This window comes from Carassius auratus, unplaced genomic scaffold (genome assembly GCF_003368295.1).
Source record: "Carassius auratus strain Wakin unplaced genomic scaffold, ASM336829v1 scaf_tig00217211, whole genome shotgun sequence".
Lineage (NCBI taxonomy): Eukaryota > Metazoa > Chordata > Actinopteri > Cypriniformes > Cyprinidae > Carassius > Carassius auratus.
The window spans coordinates 26494-47097 of NW_020528944.1; the positions used below are offsets into that span (position 1 = coordinate 26494).

The following is a 20604-nucleotide window of genomic DNA, read 5'->3' on the forward strand; positions in this document are numbered from 1 at the left end:
TCATAGTCTGAACTCAATAAAAGCAAATCCAGTGATAAATCCAAATATTTTGAGCTGCCATTGTTTTAACAGACAGCAATGATACAGTGTATGCCATTATTTTAGAAATTATAGGGAGTTTGGTGTGGCAGTTCGGTGACTAACCAGCCCAATCCTGTGCACATATTTTTGAGGGTGTCAGTTGTCAGCCTTTTTCACCTGCTCTAGTGACAGTTATCCTCCATCTATCAGCTTGTTAACCCTTTGTGAGTAGCATTCGTTTTACATTCCTGTGGGACTGCAGTGACCAGAAAGTGTGTATAAGTTCCGTCCCAAAATCCTGTTGCAAATTCCAAAAAGGGCCATCTTATATTGTTGCCGCAAAAGGGAGTAGACGAACGGGTCAGATGCAGCTTTGCTGTACACCAAGCACTTGCTCATGATCCCCCAATAACGGGCAACTTTTACTGAAGGAGCCAGTTCAGTCAGTCTAGGGGAAAAGAAACATCTATATTAATAATGAAACATTTAATATGGCACTGTATTGGAGGAATTGAACATTTATGACCATGTTGTAAACAAATTACAATAAATTTATGTTTTCTAGCACCAATAGTAGTCGGATTAATACAGAGGTTCATTTAAAAATAATATTATATAATAGGGCCTTCTTACAACAAAGTGTATTTTTAATAACAATGTTCAATAGCTATATTGTATCCAGTGCTTTAAGGTATGTAAATATATATTGGTTTTCAAAAATAAACTGACTCTGAGAAATATTCACTCAAGTAAAAAAATGTGACAACTAGCCCCAGTCTCTTTTGTACTATTATACAGTGCACTTATTATTGAGATTGTAATATCTATGAGTAATGAGTACGCTAATATCTGTTTACATATTATTACATATTATAAATTATGATGTATTATTATTACTTAAGATCAATATTCCCTCTAGTAACATGACAACTATCTTCCCTTTACTATTAGGCCTATGCATATAAAAAATATACTATTGTTATTTAAATGATATCTGTTTTCATAAATCATAAAAGCTGTTCTCACTGCATCATGCTAAAGGTATTTGCAAATTGTAACTTGCACTCTGTAAAGCTATTACATTTACTACACTGGTCTTGGTGTGATTGATGTTTCATTAGGCCTATATTTATTTTGCATCATGCGACTGTCAATAAGAGAATACTGAATCAAACAGATAATTGTTTGCATTAATTTATGCTCTCCTTCCATTCCACTAAAATGTATTGTCATGATGCCATACCGTGTTATGACATAGGGGGTGAAGCACAGGACGAACGACCCGATGAAAATGCTGATTTTCTTAGCGGCCCTGTGTCTCCTTTTCTTCTGCTCAAGTAAGCACCGTTGTTTTACACTAACAAGTTTAAAAAAGAACAAATCACTAATATAAATATGCTTTATGATACTTACTACAATGTTGGAATCATAATTATGTTTTAAATGTAGCCTACCTCGGATGAATGTCGACAAGTAGTAAAAGTGTCTGCACTGTTATGACATCTATCCTCTTACAATGAAAGCGCGCCACTTGTAGCACTTTCAGGTAGGCAAAGCATAGGATGAAAAGCGAGAAGGCGAATGTACATGCGTGGAAGACCGCGGTGAACACCATGAAGTGACCGCGGCTCTCAGCATCATCTCTCAGGTGCACGGTGCAAGACGCGTACGCGGGATTGTAATCGACCCAGGACAGCAGGAGAGCAGTGAGCGAGAATGCGAGCGAGTGAAGCCAGGCGTAACTGACCATTAGCGCGGCATTCTTCAGTCTCATTTTGCTGGGATAAGTCAAAGGAAAAACCACGGCTATCCAGCGGTCTATGCTGAGAGCTGCCATGCTCAGCATCGTGTTGGTAGTCAGAAAAGTATCCATAAAGCTGACTGTGTAACAAAAGTGGTCGCCGAAAGGCTTTTGGTGTTTTACGACCCCAAGCAGGGTAGAAGGCATGTTGAGAAGAGCGATGAGGATGTTGCAGAATGAGAGGTTCATGATGAAGATCGCTGGCACCTGTGCACGAACCTGTACGCTGCAGGTGAAACATAGTAACACCAGCAAGTTCGCCACGAGTGACACCACTGCAATCACAACGATAAGAAGTTCTAGAAATATATCCAATAAGTTCATGACTCTATCCAAAGTCAATAGCAGCTGATTTGTTGCGAGTTTTTGCCTGTGATCTCCCTTTGGGTCCTCGGTTGCTCATCTTTGCTGCTTTCCATACTGCTTTGGTAAAAATGACGGCCGTTAAGTGTCGGTCATTGTCAATGAGCGCTGTCCAGTGTGCTGAAGAGATCTTGGATTTGATTTGGTTATCGTCTCATAATCACCTTGAACCGTTGTCCACATCTGGGTATTGGTATTTGTATTGTTTAAACTAGGCACCGTAATAACGTTCGACAGTAAGGTGAGAGGCAACAACTCTGAGCTCGTGCTCATGCGCATTGAATTATTCTTCTCTGAGCGCTCCCGGCTCACGTGCAGCCACTTTATTACATGTGACGTATGGTTGACAAATTGCAGTTGGGAATTGGCCAGTGGGAGAGATTGTAGATGGTAGATATTAATTATTTTAAGCCCAAGGAAGTTGTAAAAAAAGTACAATAATTAATGTTCCCGAGTACATTATGCACAGTGACGTTTAAAAAATAAATATCCGAGAAGATAAAGAAGTTTGATTGTATACACAATAGCGAGAGTAAAAGCATCACGACTCCAGCACACCAGTTAAAGTCTTGAGAAGCGAAAAGATACGCGTTTGTAAAAAAAAAAAAAAAAAAAAAAATAGTTCTAACTCTCTCCAGTAAAAAAGTTCATATCCCCTGTTGTCCTGTCACATCAAAATTCACTGACTTAGCTGTTTAGAACTCTTTTGTAAACGGTACTTGATGCACATTTCTCTCCATATTCAGAAGCAAAGGTTAAAAACATCTTACAATGGGTTTGTTTCTCACAAACATCCAGCTTTTCACTTCACTTCACAAGACTTGGAATGGACTGGAGTGTGGATTAGGCTACTACAGGCTATTTTTGTGACGTGATGAGTAGAAATTAACTGCTAAAGCCACTGATCAGTGAAAAAGTAAAGGGTTAGTTCACTCAAAACTAACTCTCCTCACTAATCCATGGTGGGGGATGAGGAGATACCCCCTGACTATGTAAGCGCTTTGAGTGTCTAGAAAAGCGCTATATAAATGTAAGGAATTATTATTATTATTATTAATCATGCAACACCGATGTCCTTCGTCAATCCACTGGAACTGCTTATGACATATACAGTATAGCGTAACTGATTAAAAAGTGTTAATTATGTTTGAAACATGGATATTTTTCTGACAAAAACGGATGGATTCACTACAGGAGCTGTGTGAGGCACTTTTTACTATGGATGTGTGTGCTTTATTTAACCTGTTTTAGACTGTAAAACGGAAAAACCCGCCCACTACGATAATAGAGCTTGGAAGAGCAAGGACAATTTTTTAACATAACTCCGATTGGATTCGTCTGAAAGAAGTCATATACACCTGTGGCTTGAGCTTGAGTAAAACACAGGCTTATTTTTATTTTTTGGTGAACTAACCCTACAAGAGGTAACCCTACTGTGATTTTTATATTGCATAGAGCATCTCATGACATAAGTAAATAGTACAGTAAATACTTGTTTGATATAGGTACACAACATTACCTGTCAATTCTTTCCTTCTTAGAAAGGAGAACAAATGAGAAACACGTGTTTATTTTACAAGCACATGCAAGCACACACCACTGCCCTCAGCAGGTAAATCAGGGGCTATTTTTTCATCATTGCCATGGCAACTTGTAAAGTTATTTTGGACTCTTTCTTTTACCATCTGTGAGGGTTTTTTTTTCCTCTTTAACACCGAGGACATTTTGCAGCTGCTGATGTGTTCGAAAGTTTCCTCTTATGAATTGTATTTATTTCATAAAATGGCAATTGAAAATGATGAAAGTGAAAATAAATTATATGTGGCCAAGTATGGTGACCCATACTCAAAATTTGTGCTCTGCATTTAACCCATCCAAGTGCACACACACAGCAGTGAACACGCACCATGAAAACCCATTGCTGCGATGCCCGGAGAGGAGTTGGGGGCACTTCGGTGCCTTGCTCAATGGTCTCACCTCAGTCATGGTATTGAGTGTGGAGGACAGCGCTGGTTAATCACTTCTCCCACTGACAAAATCCTTCCAGACCTATGACTCGAACCCGGGTCAAATAACCGTTGGGTTACAAATCTGACTCCAATTGACTGCTCAATTGGCCTATTATTCATTATTCAAACCGCCCTACTGTTCATTGAATACTGAGAGAAAACTTCCAAAATTTTTAAGATGATTTCAGAATAAGATGATTTCAAATAAGATTTCTCTGTATTCAGAGCCAGATGATGATGATGATGATGATGATGATGATGATGATGATGATGACCATGCAGTTCAGGTTGAATTAAAAATAAAAATAAATAAAGACTGTGTATTCCTTATTTGATGGCAAAGTGATACCAACAAGTGTATAACTTCATTTAAACTTAACTTTGGTAACACAACATGGAGTACTTGTACATATATTATGCTGTGTAATCGAATACAGCTCAAAAATGTCTCCGTTGTGAGGCTCTATCACACAATGACATAATAGGTGTAATGCGCTCATCATGTATTTAGTTATTAGCTCTGATCATAGTTATTTTAAGGCACGCTGATGGAAAACCTCTTCAAAATGTGAAGAGGAAGTGTCCTGTGGTAAAGAAGGAAACCTTTTTGTGTTCACATGTTCAGATCCTGGGTGGACGTTACGCAATAAAGTGCTGATGGCAGAACCACTTAAGATGTCAACAGTCAGGGTACACCTTGCTCTTTCTTTCCCTCTCGCTCTCTATTTTCATATATAAAAAGAGAGCGATTACATAACAGGATGTCTAAAGGTCAGGATGAAGTTGTTTATTTTGCATATGGAGGTGTACTGTACTGTACACTATGAGCCAGAAAACTGAATCACATCCACATGGACACTTCTAGCCATTTCCCCCCCACATAAACAAAGTAGGCTACAATAAACAAGTTTCTCAAAAAAAAAAAAAAAAAAAAAAAAAAATACATTGTAATGTCCATATTTTATACCAAGATAATAACATTTTTTATTCCCTGCCCTTTCTGCATTTGCATTAACAAAAGTATATTGTAGGGTAGGGTAGGGAAATTATAACTATGTTTAAATTTACTGTAAGCAGAGTTTCATTTTCTCTGTGTATTAAAAGCTAGTAATGTAAACATACATGGAAACACATAAGAACCAGAGGAAGAGAAGCCTGGCGGCTCTGCTACTGCTCCAGTTATGTTAATATGATGAGACAGGTTGACCATCCGCCCCCTCCAGCTTCCCTGCACCACAGGCAGATGCACAGCAGGCTGGCTAGCATTTGAAAAGGATCAAACTCTTTTCATCCATGTATAGATGTAAAATAATGTGCTTTCAGTTAAGATCAACAGCCATAATGTTTTTGCCTAACATTAAAATATTTTGTGTATAGTAGAGGAATAGTTGATTTAGTAATCTTGTAAATGGTTCTAATTTCTATAAATGAAATGGTCATTGTAATGTGAATTTGCAAACACATAAACTCAATCTCTGTGGAATAACTCTACTCTTAAAAATAAAGATTTCAAAAGTAGATGTTCACAGTGATGCCATATAAAATCCATTGTGTGTTCCATCAAAAAACATTTAAAGGGTTAATTCAGGCAAAAAAGAAAATTCTTAAATTAATTACTCACTCTCATGTTGCTCCAAACCTGTAAAAACTTCGTTCATCTTTGCAACACAAAATAAGATATTTTTGATGAAATCTGAGAGCTTTCTGACCCTGCATAGACATGCAACTGACACGTCCAAGGCCAAAAGAAAGGTAGTAAGAACTTTGTTAAAATAGTCCGAATGACATCAGTGGTTTAACTGTAATTTTATGAAGCTACAAGAATACTTTTGTGCACAAAGAAAACAAAAAAAACAACTTTATTCAAAAATGTATTTGCTTTCCTGTCAGTTTCCTGTGTCAAAGACTGGTAAGGAAGACGTTAATTTTATTTTTTAAATTTTTTGCACACGAATGAAAAGGAAAGTTTACTGCCAATAAAGAACCTGTCATTTTAAGAGTGTGGCCACTATTTATTTTATATATACTACGTTTTCCTTATCAAATATAGAAATCTGTACATTTAGGTACACAAACCACTTAAAACAAAATGCTTTTTCCTCTGCACTGAAGGCTTTAATAAATAATTCACTAAAACCGCTGACACTGGAAGTACAGCTAAATCTAGAACTGGGTGTGTTGCATGCAGTTCTTGCTCTTCTGTGTGATGTCACATGTGTAGGCATGTTTACTTAATCATATTAATGTCTAATTGTGTTTTAAAGATTAAATATTGATGGTAAGTATTAGTTTCAAATGCTTTAACTCCATACCTTCCCCTCATCCAGTTTGGAAAAGTTAGAGAGAAGTTTGGGTTTCCTCTGTTCCCGTATATAAAAGGGTTGCACCTGTATTATTCATCACGTGCAATATTTATTAGACGCTCTAAACAGCATCTTTCCCACAGACGGTGACTCTAAATTACCTTAACAGATCTGATATCTAACATACAGGTAAAAATACCAGGTCATAAAATGTAAAAAAGAGGCAATAAAAACAGTCCATAAATTATTCAACTACAATATTAGACAACTAGAGGATGTATTCTGTCATTGACTGATAGTGTAAGCATCTATATGTTGTACTACATGGTTTTCTCAGGAAAACTGCCTTGTTTGCATTTCTTATCTTGTTTTGCTACATGATGTTGTGGGTGCTGATTAACATCTCGTGTGACTGTGGTGGCTGAAAACACCTCCAGATGGTTTATGCCTGAAAGTTGAGGCTGATTGGTATCATCTCAGAGGGTAAGTTTGCAAGAATAATGCTGATGAAATAACACAAAATAAGATTTAATCACACGGACTGAAAGTGGACCCCGAGCCAGGCTAGCCTCATGTGAACCCAAAGCCTGTTATGAAATACGCTACTCCTACACAAAATCCCGTTAATTTTCCATCATCTCAAGCACTGTGGGGTTTGAAGGAGTTCATTGCTATGGACTGTACTTCCTGTTTAATTCCTTTGTTAGCAACTTATTACACAAAAAATGACTGGAATTTTAGTTTTGCAATGAACTTGTTTTCCCAATTGATTTAATGGGCTTTCCATGTATGGGTGTGCCTGTGTGTGTGTGTGTGTGTGTGTGTGTGTGTGTGTGTGTGTGTGTGTGTGTGTGTGTGTGTGTGTGTGTGTGTGTGTGTGTGTGTGTGTGTGTGTGTGTGTGTGTGTGTGTGTTCAAATGGATGGGGACATGTTCACTCAAAATCCATCTCATTATGACTCATAAGTACACGCACATACCAAAGTCAAAAGTTTCCTAACATAATATCTATTGACATCATACAGTAATAAACATATTATCAACCCTTTATTATCTGTAGATTTTAAAGCACATCATATGTATTCCTTTATTACCACAGAAAGGCATGTTTTAATATAATTTCATCATAACTTCCCCACATTTACAGAAAACTATATGTATTCAAAACAGCAAGTTTCAGTTCATTTTTTATTTACTTGGGCCCTTAATTTAATCCGTGTGACTGAGCCATTCTTACCCTGCCTTAAACCATCTCTCCTCGTTTTTACAAGCCACTTAACTTAATTTTGCCTTGTTTATAATGGAATTGTGTAAGCCCCCCATGTATTTATTGCAAACAGCACCTCTGTAATTAGTGCTGGCTCCACAGGATTATCGCAGGCCCTCCATAGTCTCCAATACTAACAGTCCACATTCAATAATGCACTATACAGATGGAATGGTTAGAACTATTACTTTGAAGATTGTTGGTTTTGGTTCGCATTGACTTGCATTGTAATTTTTGTCCATACTGAAACTGGGAACTGAAAATGTTTGGTTACCAACAATCTTCAAAATATCTATCTACAGGTTTAGAACAACATGAGGGTAATTGAAGACAGCTTTCATATTCAGGGTGGACTATCCCTTTAATAGGCACTGAGGTTTTAAAGCTTCAGAAAAGACTCACAAGCACCATAAAGATCTCAGATTGTCGTAACAAAATGAACAAACTGTACAGATCGAAGTATTCCCTTACAATCTTCCATACCATCACTGGTCATACCTCAGTCACTGAAAACTGCAGAACCTTTGAAATCTTCTTTACAAAAAGTTTTGGTATATTTTGAGAAGTGTATGTCATATGGGCGACCTTTATTAAGCTGGTACGTGAAATTGTTTTTAGAGAATTTGGTAACACTTTATGGGTTCATTTGTCAGCACTAGTTAATTACATTACACTCTTAAAATAAAAGTTCTTTATTGGTTTTAGTCATTCCATGAAGATCCTTTAACATCCATGAAAACTTTCCATTGCACAAAAGGTTCTCTAAAGTAGAAAAAGTGTCTAGATTATAAAAATCTTCTTCAGACTGTGAAAATATAGTTCTTTTTTTTTTTTTAACTGTTTCTATGGCATCACTGCCAAATCCTCTTTTGGAACCTTTATTTTTTATGAACATGAACCATTAATAAACAATATTCAATATTCAATATTCAAAACAAAAGATTATCTGTTAAAATTAGCTAGCGCACTGTGAACTAGTTAAAAAAGGTTAATAAAAGCTGTAATCATATTGACTAATGCATACTAATGCTAATTTTTATTGTAACACTGTGAAACTAAAATGTTAGATTTTATTTCTCTTTAATTATTTAATGAGACTAACTAATACAATAAATATAATGAACCTGAATTGAGGTATTAATTAAAGCAATGATCATTTTATTTAATACGTGTACCTACTCATTAGATGTGCATACACACACACACACACTGGAGTGGTCTGTGTCTAACACTCCACAGCAGAATGAGTGTGACAGGTGAGAGTTTGACAGGTAGCTCTTATCACCCACAAACACCTGCTGCTCTGAGACATGGTGTCTACTGTTGGAGTGACATAAATAAAAAACAAAGCAATGCTCTCTTCCTCTTTCCACCTGCTGGCAGTTCTGTAGAGCAGAATTAATTGAACGCATGTGAAGAACGCAGTTGGAAAGACATTCCTGGACAAGGACAAAAGGAGATAATGCAGAATGTGACACAAAAGGAAAACAGAAACATTGAAAGAACTGCCTTCATGAAAAGCATTAAAGAGAAAATATGTGGAAAGAAGTATGTGAAAAACATATAATGTGCTTTCTGGAAAGCCTTTAATCTTAGTGAGTGCTAAGAGCAAATGTGTCTGCTATTTGAAATCTTCAAACACTGCCTGTTTTCAGCCAGGAAAATATAACACATCCTATTTGCTTGGTTTCATCATCTCCTTCACCTCTGCTATTTCATTTTTCATAATGGTTTTACATAATATGTGTCCAGATTAGCTTCAAAGGTGATTTACCTTAGCTTAGATGCTCCATTTGTAATGTGCATTTGTAGTGTTTAGAGACTGTGTCTCTGTGGAGCTGGGATTCAGTGAGTAATTGCCAGAGTACAATTGTGCAAAAGCACTCTCTGCAGTTCCCTCTCCCCTATTAGTCAGTGTGCAAACTCTCTAGCGAGCCGGGCTGCATAAATGGTCACATGTGCTTACTTCAGCCTCCCGAAATAGAACTCTGAAGGAGTGAGTGATTAAAAGTCTGTTCCTCTGAAGTTATGAGGAAAATTCAACAGTGAACATACTGTACGCACAGACATTGGGTCTCATTTAAATTTTAACACAAAAATAATGATTCATCAGTATGTGCACACTAAAATGTATAGTAAATTACAATAAAATGCAAAACCAACCTGGAAGGAAGTTAAGGACACGTGAATCCACCAAGCTTAGCTGCTCTACCTGGATACTTCCCGTCTTCTCCTGCTGTTTTCTTCAATAAACCTGCTGTGATACTGACTTACCCTTGTGTTCCTGCTGTGTTTGCTGACAGTCACCATTCAAAAGTTTTCAGTGCGATCTCTGAAAAAAAGTTATAATTTTATTGAGCAAGGATGCATTAAACTGATTAAAAGTGAAAGTAATTAAATTTCTAACGTACAAATAATTTATTTTTTTAATGCTGTAATGAATTTCTGTTCATTACAGATTCCTACAATAAAATCACATTAAGTTTTCCACAAAAATATGAAGCAGCTCAACTCTTTTCAACACTGATAATGATAAGAAATGTTGCATTACCGGAATAGATAACATTTTAAACATATTAAAACAGAATAATTATTTTAAATTGTAATAGTTCCATTTTTTTATTTTTACTGTAATATTGATCCAATATCCTGCCTTAATTAGATTAATTAATTATAGATTAAGAGATTTTTAATTTTAAGTGTATATTATCATAAATAGAATAACTAGGCAAAGTATTGCTTTTTCCAAATAACAATAAATATGAAATGACAAAATATCTGCTGAAGCTCAAGCATGAGCAATACATTAGACAGAGCAGAAAGCACTTACAGACATGGTTCGAGTGTGTTTTATCCAAATTACCAGCTGTGGACATAGAGTACATTCTCTTTTAGAATAAGTCAAAATCATCAACATTACAAGGAACATAACAAATACAGTACGTGTGGAGTGTACACACCTGCTGTGTATTCATACAAAATTATCAGCGAACCAGGCCCATTGTCTAGAATTCCATCAGAACACCACAGGGTGGCCTGTTCAAAACAAATAACATCTGGAAATAGTAGTATTGACAAAAGGGAAAAATAAATAAGAAAAAAAACTGCTGTAAAATGTGTGTGTGTAGTTTATACTTAAATCTGGTCCTTAATCAGTTTTCACTTCCTGGATTTTTGTTTGGCCTTTAATGCTGTTTAATGTAAACAGTAGCCTAATATATAATTTTCCAAATCGTTTATTACAGGCCTAAAATACAAACATAACCCTGCAGCCTACATAAAGATGCTTTCATCAGTCAAAAAGGCTTTGTACGTGGGTGCGCTAAATTGTATGTCATGCAAATGTCTGTCAAATATAACTTTATATAGAGATATTTATTACATTGCCACATGGGTTAAATTAAATCTTAAAACTAATGTGAGCAGATCTAACAAAACCTCTTACATTTATTTTCTTGTAAGCAGTGTCATCACTACAACAACTGCAAATGACATTCTAGACCTAAAGCAAGCATTAGTCAGTAGTCCAACATATATGAATCAGGCTCTTCTCTGAGATGTAGCTTACAAACACAAATACAAACTCATGCAAATACAACTCAGCCCCTATAGTTTTAAACGAGATACAGCTTTTAATAATAAAATCATGAAATCACCTTATAGTTAGTCTCCCCATTTTGATGCTGCATAACTAATCTCTTGAACCGACTGTGCCAGAGATTAGAATGATTATCTGTTCCTGATTTGTAGATTATCTCTGATTGCACAGTTTATTCTGTCTGGGTTTGACTCTGTATTGTTTCCTCATGTGACCTTTACCATATAATCACTGAATGACTGACATACATTAAGTATATACTGTGAGACAACAAAATGCCATTGATAGCTTGTGGGCTTTTTGGGGTTGACTCAGGACTCATTGAAATGTAGCTGCCATGTGGATGACTTTCTCTGACAGATGGGTCATTTCCATATTACAGCTATGAACCCGGCAGACCAAAAGATTCAGTGTTTCGTCAAAGCATTTCGTTCTTTTAGCATAAAGTTTTAATAACTGACCAATAAGATGATTTTAACTGGTGTTTTGAATAGCATTAAAGGTAATATAATTATATTTTGAGTCACATAGGGAGTTCACATCAAGCTTGCAAACAAACTAATAAAAGCAAATCATCTTTTTTTGACATCGAGACAAAAGCTTTCAAAGGGAGTAAATGCCATTACAAATTCTGGCAAGTCATCAACTGAAATGACACAAAGAATCTATAAATGCTGCAGTAATATAGCCACACATGAGCTAGACATTATCAAATTTGCATGATGACATTCAGACTCAGAGGTTAAGAGAATGACATCCTCCCATACATTTATGCATGTATCTGTGCATTTTGAGGTTGGGGTTTTTGAGTGTATACAATGTCACTGGTTGCAATAAATGTAAAAAAATACACACACACAACAACAACAACATGTATGTTAGATACTTTTAGGAGCTTAGAACCATCTAAGCTCCTAAAAGAGGTGCTTCCAGAAGTCATAGATCCTCTTCTGATTATTATTAATTCCTCATTGTCATTAGGATATGTCCCCAAAACCTTCAAACTGGCTGTTCTTAGGCCTCTCATCAAAAAACCACAACTTGACTCTAAAGAACTAGTTAATTATAGACAGATGTCGAATCTACCTTTTTCTGTCCAAGATACTAGAAAAGGTGGTATCCTCACAATTATATTCCTTCTTAGAGAAAAATGGTATCTGTGAGGATTTCCAGTCAGGATTTAGACCGTATCATAGTACTGAGACTGCTCTCCTTAGAGTTACAAATGACCTGCTCTTGTCATCTGATCGTGGTTGTATCTCTCTATTGTTATATTAGTTCTATTGGATCTTAGTGCTGCATTTGACTGTATTGACCACAACGTTCTTTTGCATAGACTTGAACACTTTGTTGGAATTAATGGAAGTGCATTAGCATGGTTTAAATCGTACTTATATGACCGCCATCAATTTGTAGCAGTGAATGAAGAGGTATCATATCGATCACACGTGCAGTATGGAGTACCTCAAGGCTCAGTACTAGGTCAGAAGAGAACTGGCCCCCCAACTGAGCCTGGTTTCTCCCAAGGTTTTTTTCTCCATTCTGTCACCAATGGAGTTTTGGTTCCTTGCTGCTGTCGCCTCTGGTTTGCTTAGTTGGTTATATATTAGTTATATATATACACACACACACACACACACACACACACACACACACACACACACACATATATATATATATATATATATATATATATATATATATATATATATATATATATATATATATATATATATATATATATATATACACATATATATATATATATATATATATATATATATATATATATATATATATATATATATATATATATATGTATATATGTATATATATATATATATATATATATGTGTGTGTATATATATATATATATATATATATATATATATATATATATATATATATATATATATATACATATATATATATATATATATATATATATATACATATATATATATATATATATATATATATGTATATATATATATATATATATATATATATATATATATATATATATATATATATATATATATATATATATAAAGGAAGTGCTATGAGTTTAACAACTTTAATTATCATCATCTAAAAATCTTTTTTTTTTTTTTTTTATCCATAAACCAGATCATAAGTATTAGCTCAGCATGTACAGGAAACAGATTATCTGTATTGGCCAAGTGACAGTAGAGCAGATGCCAGTGTATCTGTGACCGGTGTTTAACTGCTTTTGTCTACTATGTGTTCCAGAGGTATGAATCCCCAATGCTTTTTTTACTGCTTGGAAATAAAATCCATACTAAGGTCAGATGATCATACATACTATTTTCTTTCCTGGACATGTCCTGATTGGGATTTCTACTTAGTCCAAACTGTCCAGGATTTGGCATAGTTTAAAGTCCTCATACATTGAATATTTAGACACATTGCTTTGACAGTGCTCTGTAGATCCCAATTTTCTCGCACACTCAAACTGATTATGTACAATGTCTGCATGCATGCTATTGGTCAAACTACTTTTCAGTATGAAAACAATAGTAAAACAAAGCCAAAACCCAGACATTTTTGGCAGCTTAGAAATCCTGGCCAGGACATGACCAGAAAATAAGAAAATGGATGGTCACTCTAGCTAAGGAATCTCCTTGGGAGGGCCCCTCTGGAACAACACATTCTGTAATTGTGCATTTCTGTGAGTGATGCTCAATGGTGCAAAAGTAACAGGAAGAGACCTAAATCACTGGATTATAAGTACAGGAACATATAGATGACTTCTGGCTTGCCTTCCCATGATAATGCTTTGTTACACAATTAGTTTGTTGGGACATTGAAATATATATCACCATGAATATTTGGGTAAAAAAAAAATTTTCATTCATTTAGTGTTGTTTTTCAGTATAAATTTCTAAACAAGTTAATATGGGAGGCAAATTACATATGGTAATAAGACTCGTTTTCAGAGAATATATACTGTATATATTTAATTAATTTTAAAGCTAAGAAATGTAGGTATGTGCAGTGATGTTAAAACATTAAACTACTTAACAACACAAAGAGATGGACTTTTTATTATTCAATCAACAGATGGACTAATATTTGCACAATATGGAGTGTTACTTGATGCTAGATGTTTCAGCTTTAAATAAGATGAAAAATGTTGATGAAGAACATTTTTGCAAGATGAGAATTAAGCAAAAGTCTGGTGGACAAAAACTCTGGGACTCATAACCAAGAAAGATTATACTAGAATAAACAGAAGAAAGCAGATGCAGCACTGTGCCACGTCTCTCACAGAGCAGGACTTAACCTCTGTCTAAACAAACAGCATCATCTAGTGGTCGGTCAACAGTACTGGCTTCAAAAAGAAGAGGAAATATTTAAAGCTATAACAGCTGGAAACAAGCAGTGTTTACACTAAAGTGAAAAAAATTCAACATCTCTCAAAGAATTTCTTGTGAAAATATGCACTAACATCAAACAAGTGCACTCAGTTACAAAAGACAGACATCCATAATGTAAATATATGTTTGAAACAGCACTTTAAACAAAAGGGTCAATAAGGGTCAAACAATCTGCAATATTTTCTATAAGTGCATGTGGCATGAGCTGGTTTGGTTTGTTCCTCTAGAGGATGCTTGCTACCATCTCTAATTGTAATATAGCCTCAGAAACTGGACTAGACAGAAAGTAAGTAAAGCTTTATCCAAGATTGTAGGAAATAGAGATGTCAAAGAACCTAGCTTTTGCAGAGAAAAGGTTATGCCTTTTATGAAAAAAAAATGACAGGAAAGAGTATGAGGGAGGAGGAGTGTGTGGGGTTGGGAAATGATGCTGTTTGGCCTCACACTTGTTTCCTCACAGGAGCAGTAAAAACCGTATGTGCCATAAACATGTGTGCTACTGCTGTGCTATGGCTCCACAGAACTTTGTTAGGTCAAAAGCAGTCCGGTATATTTTAGGAATTTAAACCAATGAACGCTAGTACACAGAACAATACTCTTGAAGTCTGCCCCAAAATCCACAGTAGTGTCATAACCCCACAGCTCTACCGCAACATGAACCAAAACAAGCAGACAAAAGTTTTCTGAAGTTCTGATCAAGTCCACAGCTAAGGTCTTGAGGTTTCAGACTGCTTTGTCACAGCTTTGGCTTTACTTGCTCCAAAATAAACTAGGACATGTACATGAGAAAGTGCATTGGCTGCCAAAATGAATACTACAGCATCCTTGTAACTCTCAGCGTTATTCAAGATCTTACTCACTGACATAGTATGTGTTATAGGAAAAAGTTAAGACTAAATTACCAAGTTCAAGCTGTGTGTACTTGCTGACCAGCAAATTGTCAGCAATGCTAGAATGTTTGTGAATGTTAAATGAATGAAACTTGCCATCTCCTGAACCAAAATTACGATAAGTCAAATCTTCTTGTCATTGATGAATGGTTTTTCATCATAATTTTGCCTTAGCAACATTATATTAAACTACTGTTAATGTGTGACTGATTATATTTACTTTTTAGGTTCATGTTTAATAAAAAAAATATATATTTTCATATTTCATTAACAATTACTTTGTCTTGTTTTCTAGTACAACATTTCTAAACAAGCTGACTTGAAAAGCAAAATAACGTGATATTAGAGGCAAAATAAAACTTTGTCGTTCCAAACCCATAAGACATTCATTCATCTTCACAACACAAATGAAGATATTTCTGATGAAATCCGAGAGCTTTCTAACCTTGCATAGACAGCAATGAAAATAACACATTCAAGAAAAAGGCGGCAAGGAAAATAGTTAAATGGGTGATGGATGTTGCTCAAGTGTGTGATGTGGCAGGTTGGTCCTCGCTGCAGACATTTGGCAGGTTCTATAGTTTGGATGTCCATACTACTCATTTTCAAAGACTTCTGTCATTTACAACACTGGATCAGGAAAGACTTCACTTACTTTGTCCATGTGCTCTTCAGATTTACTCCCACCGCATTAGCCAGTGGTGTAAGTCAGAGCAGCTTTTCATATGCCGTGGGGGCCGCAGTCAGGGGTGCGGCTGCCACCAGGCAAACAGTTTTACATTGGGTGAGGGTTGCTATTTCCCTAGCCTATGAGGCGCGTGGTCAAACTTCACCTCTAGGAGTTAGTGCCCAATCAACCAGTGGAGTTGCATCTTCTATGGCTTAAGCAAGAGATGCGCCCTTTCAGCAAGTGTGTGATGTGGTAGGTTGGTCCTCTCCGCACACATTTGTCAGATTCTATAGTTTGGATGTTGATGCTACTCCGGGCTCACATGCCCTTGAGTCCACATCCCAAAGTCATGTCTGAGACCTCTTCGACGTTTGTGCACACACTACACAACCTTGGGGGTCCAGACACTTACAGTGCGGCGGCGTTGGTATTCTCGTTCCCATTAGCGCTATTGAACGCAGCATTAAGAGTAGCTTTTGATAGGGAACATCTCAGGTTTCTTGACTGTAAACCCTGTTCCCTGAAAAAGTGGGAACGAGATGCTGTGCCTCAATGTCGCACTGTCGACGTGTCCGGACGTCTCTTCAGACAAAGGGGTAACCTGAGGATGTTTCCGTTTCACGTCTATTTATAACCTGCAGGTGCACATTATCAGTGACGTCACCTGCCGAGGTTATTTAAGCCAATTCTTGGCGTTTGACACACATGCTTCACAACAGGTTGAACAAAGAATGTTTTCTCATTAGCGCTATTGAGCGCAGCATCTCGTTCCTGCTTTTTCAGGGAACAGCGTTACAGTCAAGTAACCAGAGACGTTCGATCTTAAAAAGACATTTTAAAGAGAATCTGAGATGGACAGAAGTTATTTTTGGGCTGAGACATACTTCTGAGCTGGAGAGACAATAATTCCACTGCCGATATCTGGAAAGTCTGGATTATGCCTTTTTAACCCCTGGACTAGATTGAGGGAAAGAAGAAAAATAGAAAACCCGATATCTGAGGAAAAGAAAGCGGATACAGATGACTCCTTTTAAAGGGGTGGTTGACTGCGATTTCACTTTTTTAACATTAGTTAAACAATAAATGCAAACTTACAACACTGAAAGTGTCTTTTAAAATTTTCTGGCAGTTTAATGCCTACAAGAATGGCTCATAGGGACTAAAACTACTTACTTCCTGGTTGACATCACAAACCCTGAAATTTACATAAACCTCACCCCCAGGAACATGTAACAAAGGCTGTGAGGCATGCTGTGCTTCTTTGGAGAAGAGGAAGAGCTGTTGCCATGCCGTTAAAACTAGGGGTGCACAAAACATCTATTTATATATGAATGACTATTCAGTCTTTTAATGATTCTAATGGAAATCAATGTTGTAAGGCAGCAGTTCTTAATAAAAAATGTAAAAAACATTGATGAATAAGCATTAATGATTGATTGACTTGACATACACTTCTTTGTTAAAGTGACCATTTTGATTCCAATAAATCTTTTCTTTGGGATGTTAACATCTGAAAAAGAAATGATTAACTCCAAAGGATTTCACAATTTCATGGTGCTTTTTAAGTTATATCAGAAAGATCTTATTTACAAGTTTTAATTCACATAAACACTACAGCCAATACGACTTTATTAAGTCTCGAGATTCCAGTTTCGGGACATGTCAGTAAGAAAACATGGTGAACATAATGGACGGAGTGTCTGTATTGATGGTAAATTTGTTGAAATTAATAAAAATTTTCATTTTAAAGCTGAATGTATAAAATTTGATAGCAATGTACAGTTATAAAATAATAATTAATGATTCACTTAATGGAAGTTTTATAAATTCAGTGACAGGTTAAAACAAGTTAAAAAAAAATTGTAGTAGAGTTAAAAAATATATATATTTCTCTGTTTTTTGTTGTATATAGAAAAACTCCCAGCCAGCATTTGACTGACATTCAGTGCATGTTTAATGTTTTCACATGAACTAAATTTAAACAAGATCTGCAAGGCAAGATTCACTTGAGAGTAAACATCTAAATCCCAACTGGGATAGGGATATGAACAAATTTTGCTCAAGGAATATTGCTTAATTGATAACATTCAGTGCATGTTTAATGTTTCACATGAACTAAATTTAAACAAGATCTTCAAGGCAAGATTCACTTGAAAGTAAACATCTAAATCCCAACTGGGATGGGGATATGAAAAAATTTGGCTTAAGGAATATTGCTTAATTGATAACTTCAGTTTTTCCAGTCCTCGTATCCTTTTTTTTTTTTTTTTTTGACTTTTAGTTTAGGTATTTTTTTTGGGGGGGGGGGGGGGTCTCCTTTTTCCTTTCCAGTTGTCATTAGTCTCATAGTTTTCCAGTTGTGTCTAGTTAATCTGGTTTGTCCTGTGTATATAAACCGTTGTCTACTTCCTAAATAGCATACTTTCTTCAGTAGTTAGTTACTTTGGAGGAGTAATCATTTTGCAGATGCAAAGAAAGTATATTCTATATAGTAAGCATGTGTGTAATATGAATGTAATCTAGATATACAACATTCCCCATGTTGTCATTATCACATGACCATCTAGAGTCCGTTATTTCCCTTATATACCCTCACTCCCATTCATAAATCCACTTCTGTGGCCTCATGGGACAGTAAAAAATGTCCATAAGCACACTTCAGAAACTCATCAGAAATAGTTAGGTCCTCTGGGTACTTTTTGTCTACTCCGTTAGGTATAAAATGAATTTAGACATACTTCTTTTATCAAATTCTGTACTTTTTGGAATTGTTTCTTGGATTCCTGGTTTTCTTGTGTTTTTGTTTCATTCTAATAAACTGCTTGCATAAGATCTTACACCAGTCCACCACTGACTTGATCAACATGACCTTCCTTTGATACTCTAAATCAAAAATGGTTATGGACATACTAATACACTAGATCATATTTCGCATCTCCATAAACAGATCCATATTCATCAGGAACAAAACACCTCTTACAACACAACACCTCTTGAATTCCTTCACACAAATGTAGGTCAACATGTGCAGCCAGACAATAACATGTCCAAGTGTGTCCAGACGAGGCAGATTGGTGATGTAAACCATCTGCCTCATAAACTGGGATTTGAGAGTTAAAGGTGTAGCAATGTTTGGAAGATTTATGCTGATGTTTTATAACTCTGGAAAATTTATGAAAGAAAAAAACTCTGGACTATTGATTAATAGGTTTTGTGTCAGAAAAATCAACTGTAAAGAAATATGGTGACACCAAAAAAGGTTGAAGATGAAACTTTTCAGCCTCAAGGCTTTGCTTTCCACATTTACAGAACAATAAAAAATAAAGGATTCCAGGGAAACACGTAGGTCTCTTCCTTGTTGTCTTACAGTAATTTACTGTGTTTGTGCACTGGTATACTGTATACTAGTCCACAGTATAATACCATAGTTTTAGTCAAAAATACAGTAATATAAGAAGTACTGTGAGTGTCACAATAATCAGAAATGTCTTGTAGAAAATCACAGTAATTACCAATGTATTGTAGAAAACAAAATAAGCGATTATGTACTTTAAAACTACAGTAACCAACAATGTGCTATAAAAAAAATTAAATAAAAAATCATAGAAACGTATCATATAACCAATTAAAACCTGCTTAGTTTTCACCAGAGCAGGTGCGACTACTTGTAACTTGAATGTGTTTGGCTTCAGGTGTCTTTTGCTTCCAGTTATTTTACCTGTACAAACACAGCCCATTATACTGCTTCATACAAACCTTTAATTATCATATTATTTTAACTTAAGTATCATAGTCATAAATTAACCCCCAAGAACACAAATTCACTGTACTGCCATACACCATAAAAAAGCTGCAACTGCTTTAATGTTTAGGTGCCAAAATGCAGCAAAGATGGTTTTCTGATTATAAAACCTGGACAGATGGCGCGCCAGACAAACCACCTATGACATAAATATTTTCAAACAACTGTGGGCAGACGCAAGAGGCCGTTGTCATTCAGTTGAGACTATTTAGTAGTTTTATGAATATATTCTAAAAAGGTTAGAATATGTTTTAAAGGCAAATGATGGTAATGCACCTTAATACAAAAAATATATTTTCCGGGTACTGTATTATTTTATCCAACCCCTGTATGTGAAATGTTTTGCATGTTTTGTTTCCATATGTAATAATAATCATGCTATATGGCTAGTATTGTAGCCTATATCTTGTATATTCTCACTGATATATTGAATCAATCATTTAATATATCAAAAAGACATTACAGATCATAGGCACCAGC

The 20604-nt window shown here is 35.7% G+C and overlaps 1 protein-coding gene across 1 annotated transcript; it reads right to left on the reverse strand.

The window, feature by feature from the left end:
• Positions 1-2773, reverse strand: LOC113100261 (G-protein coupled receptor 26-like). The gene is made up of 3 exons (XM_026265040.1): positions 1476-2773; positions 1265-1378; positions 1-469 (listed from the first exon to the last, which is right to left on the reverse strand). The coding sequence occupies exons 1-3, from the start codon at positions 2144-2146 to the stop codon at positions 262-264; spliced, it is 993 nt and encodes a 330-aa protein (XP_026120825.1). The 5' UTR covers positions 2147-2773; the 3' UTR covers positions 1-261.
• Between the last annotated feature and the right edge of the window lie 17831 nt (positions 2774-20604).

Bases quoted from the DNA above. Each gene is read 5' to 3' on its own strand.
- LOC113100261 (XM_026265040.1), bottom strand. From the start codon at position 2,146: ATGAACTTATTGGATATATTTCTAGAACTTCTTATCGTTGTGATTGCA. The intron at 1,379-1,475 runs GTAGGCTACATT...TAAACTTGTTAG, and splicing joins CTTGTCGACATTCATCCGAG to TGTAAAACAACGGTGCTTAC. The intron at 470-1,264 runs GTATGGCATCAT...CTTTTCCCCTAG, and splicing joins ACCCCCTATGTCATAACACG to ACTGACTGAACTGGCTCCTT.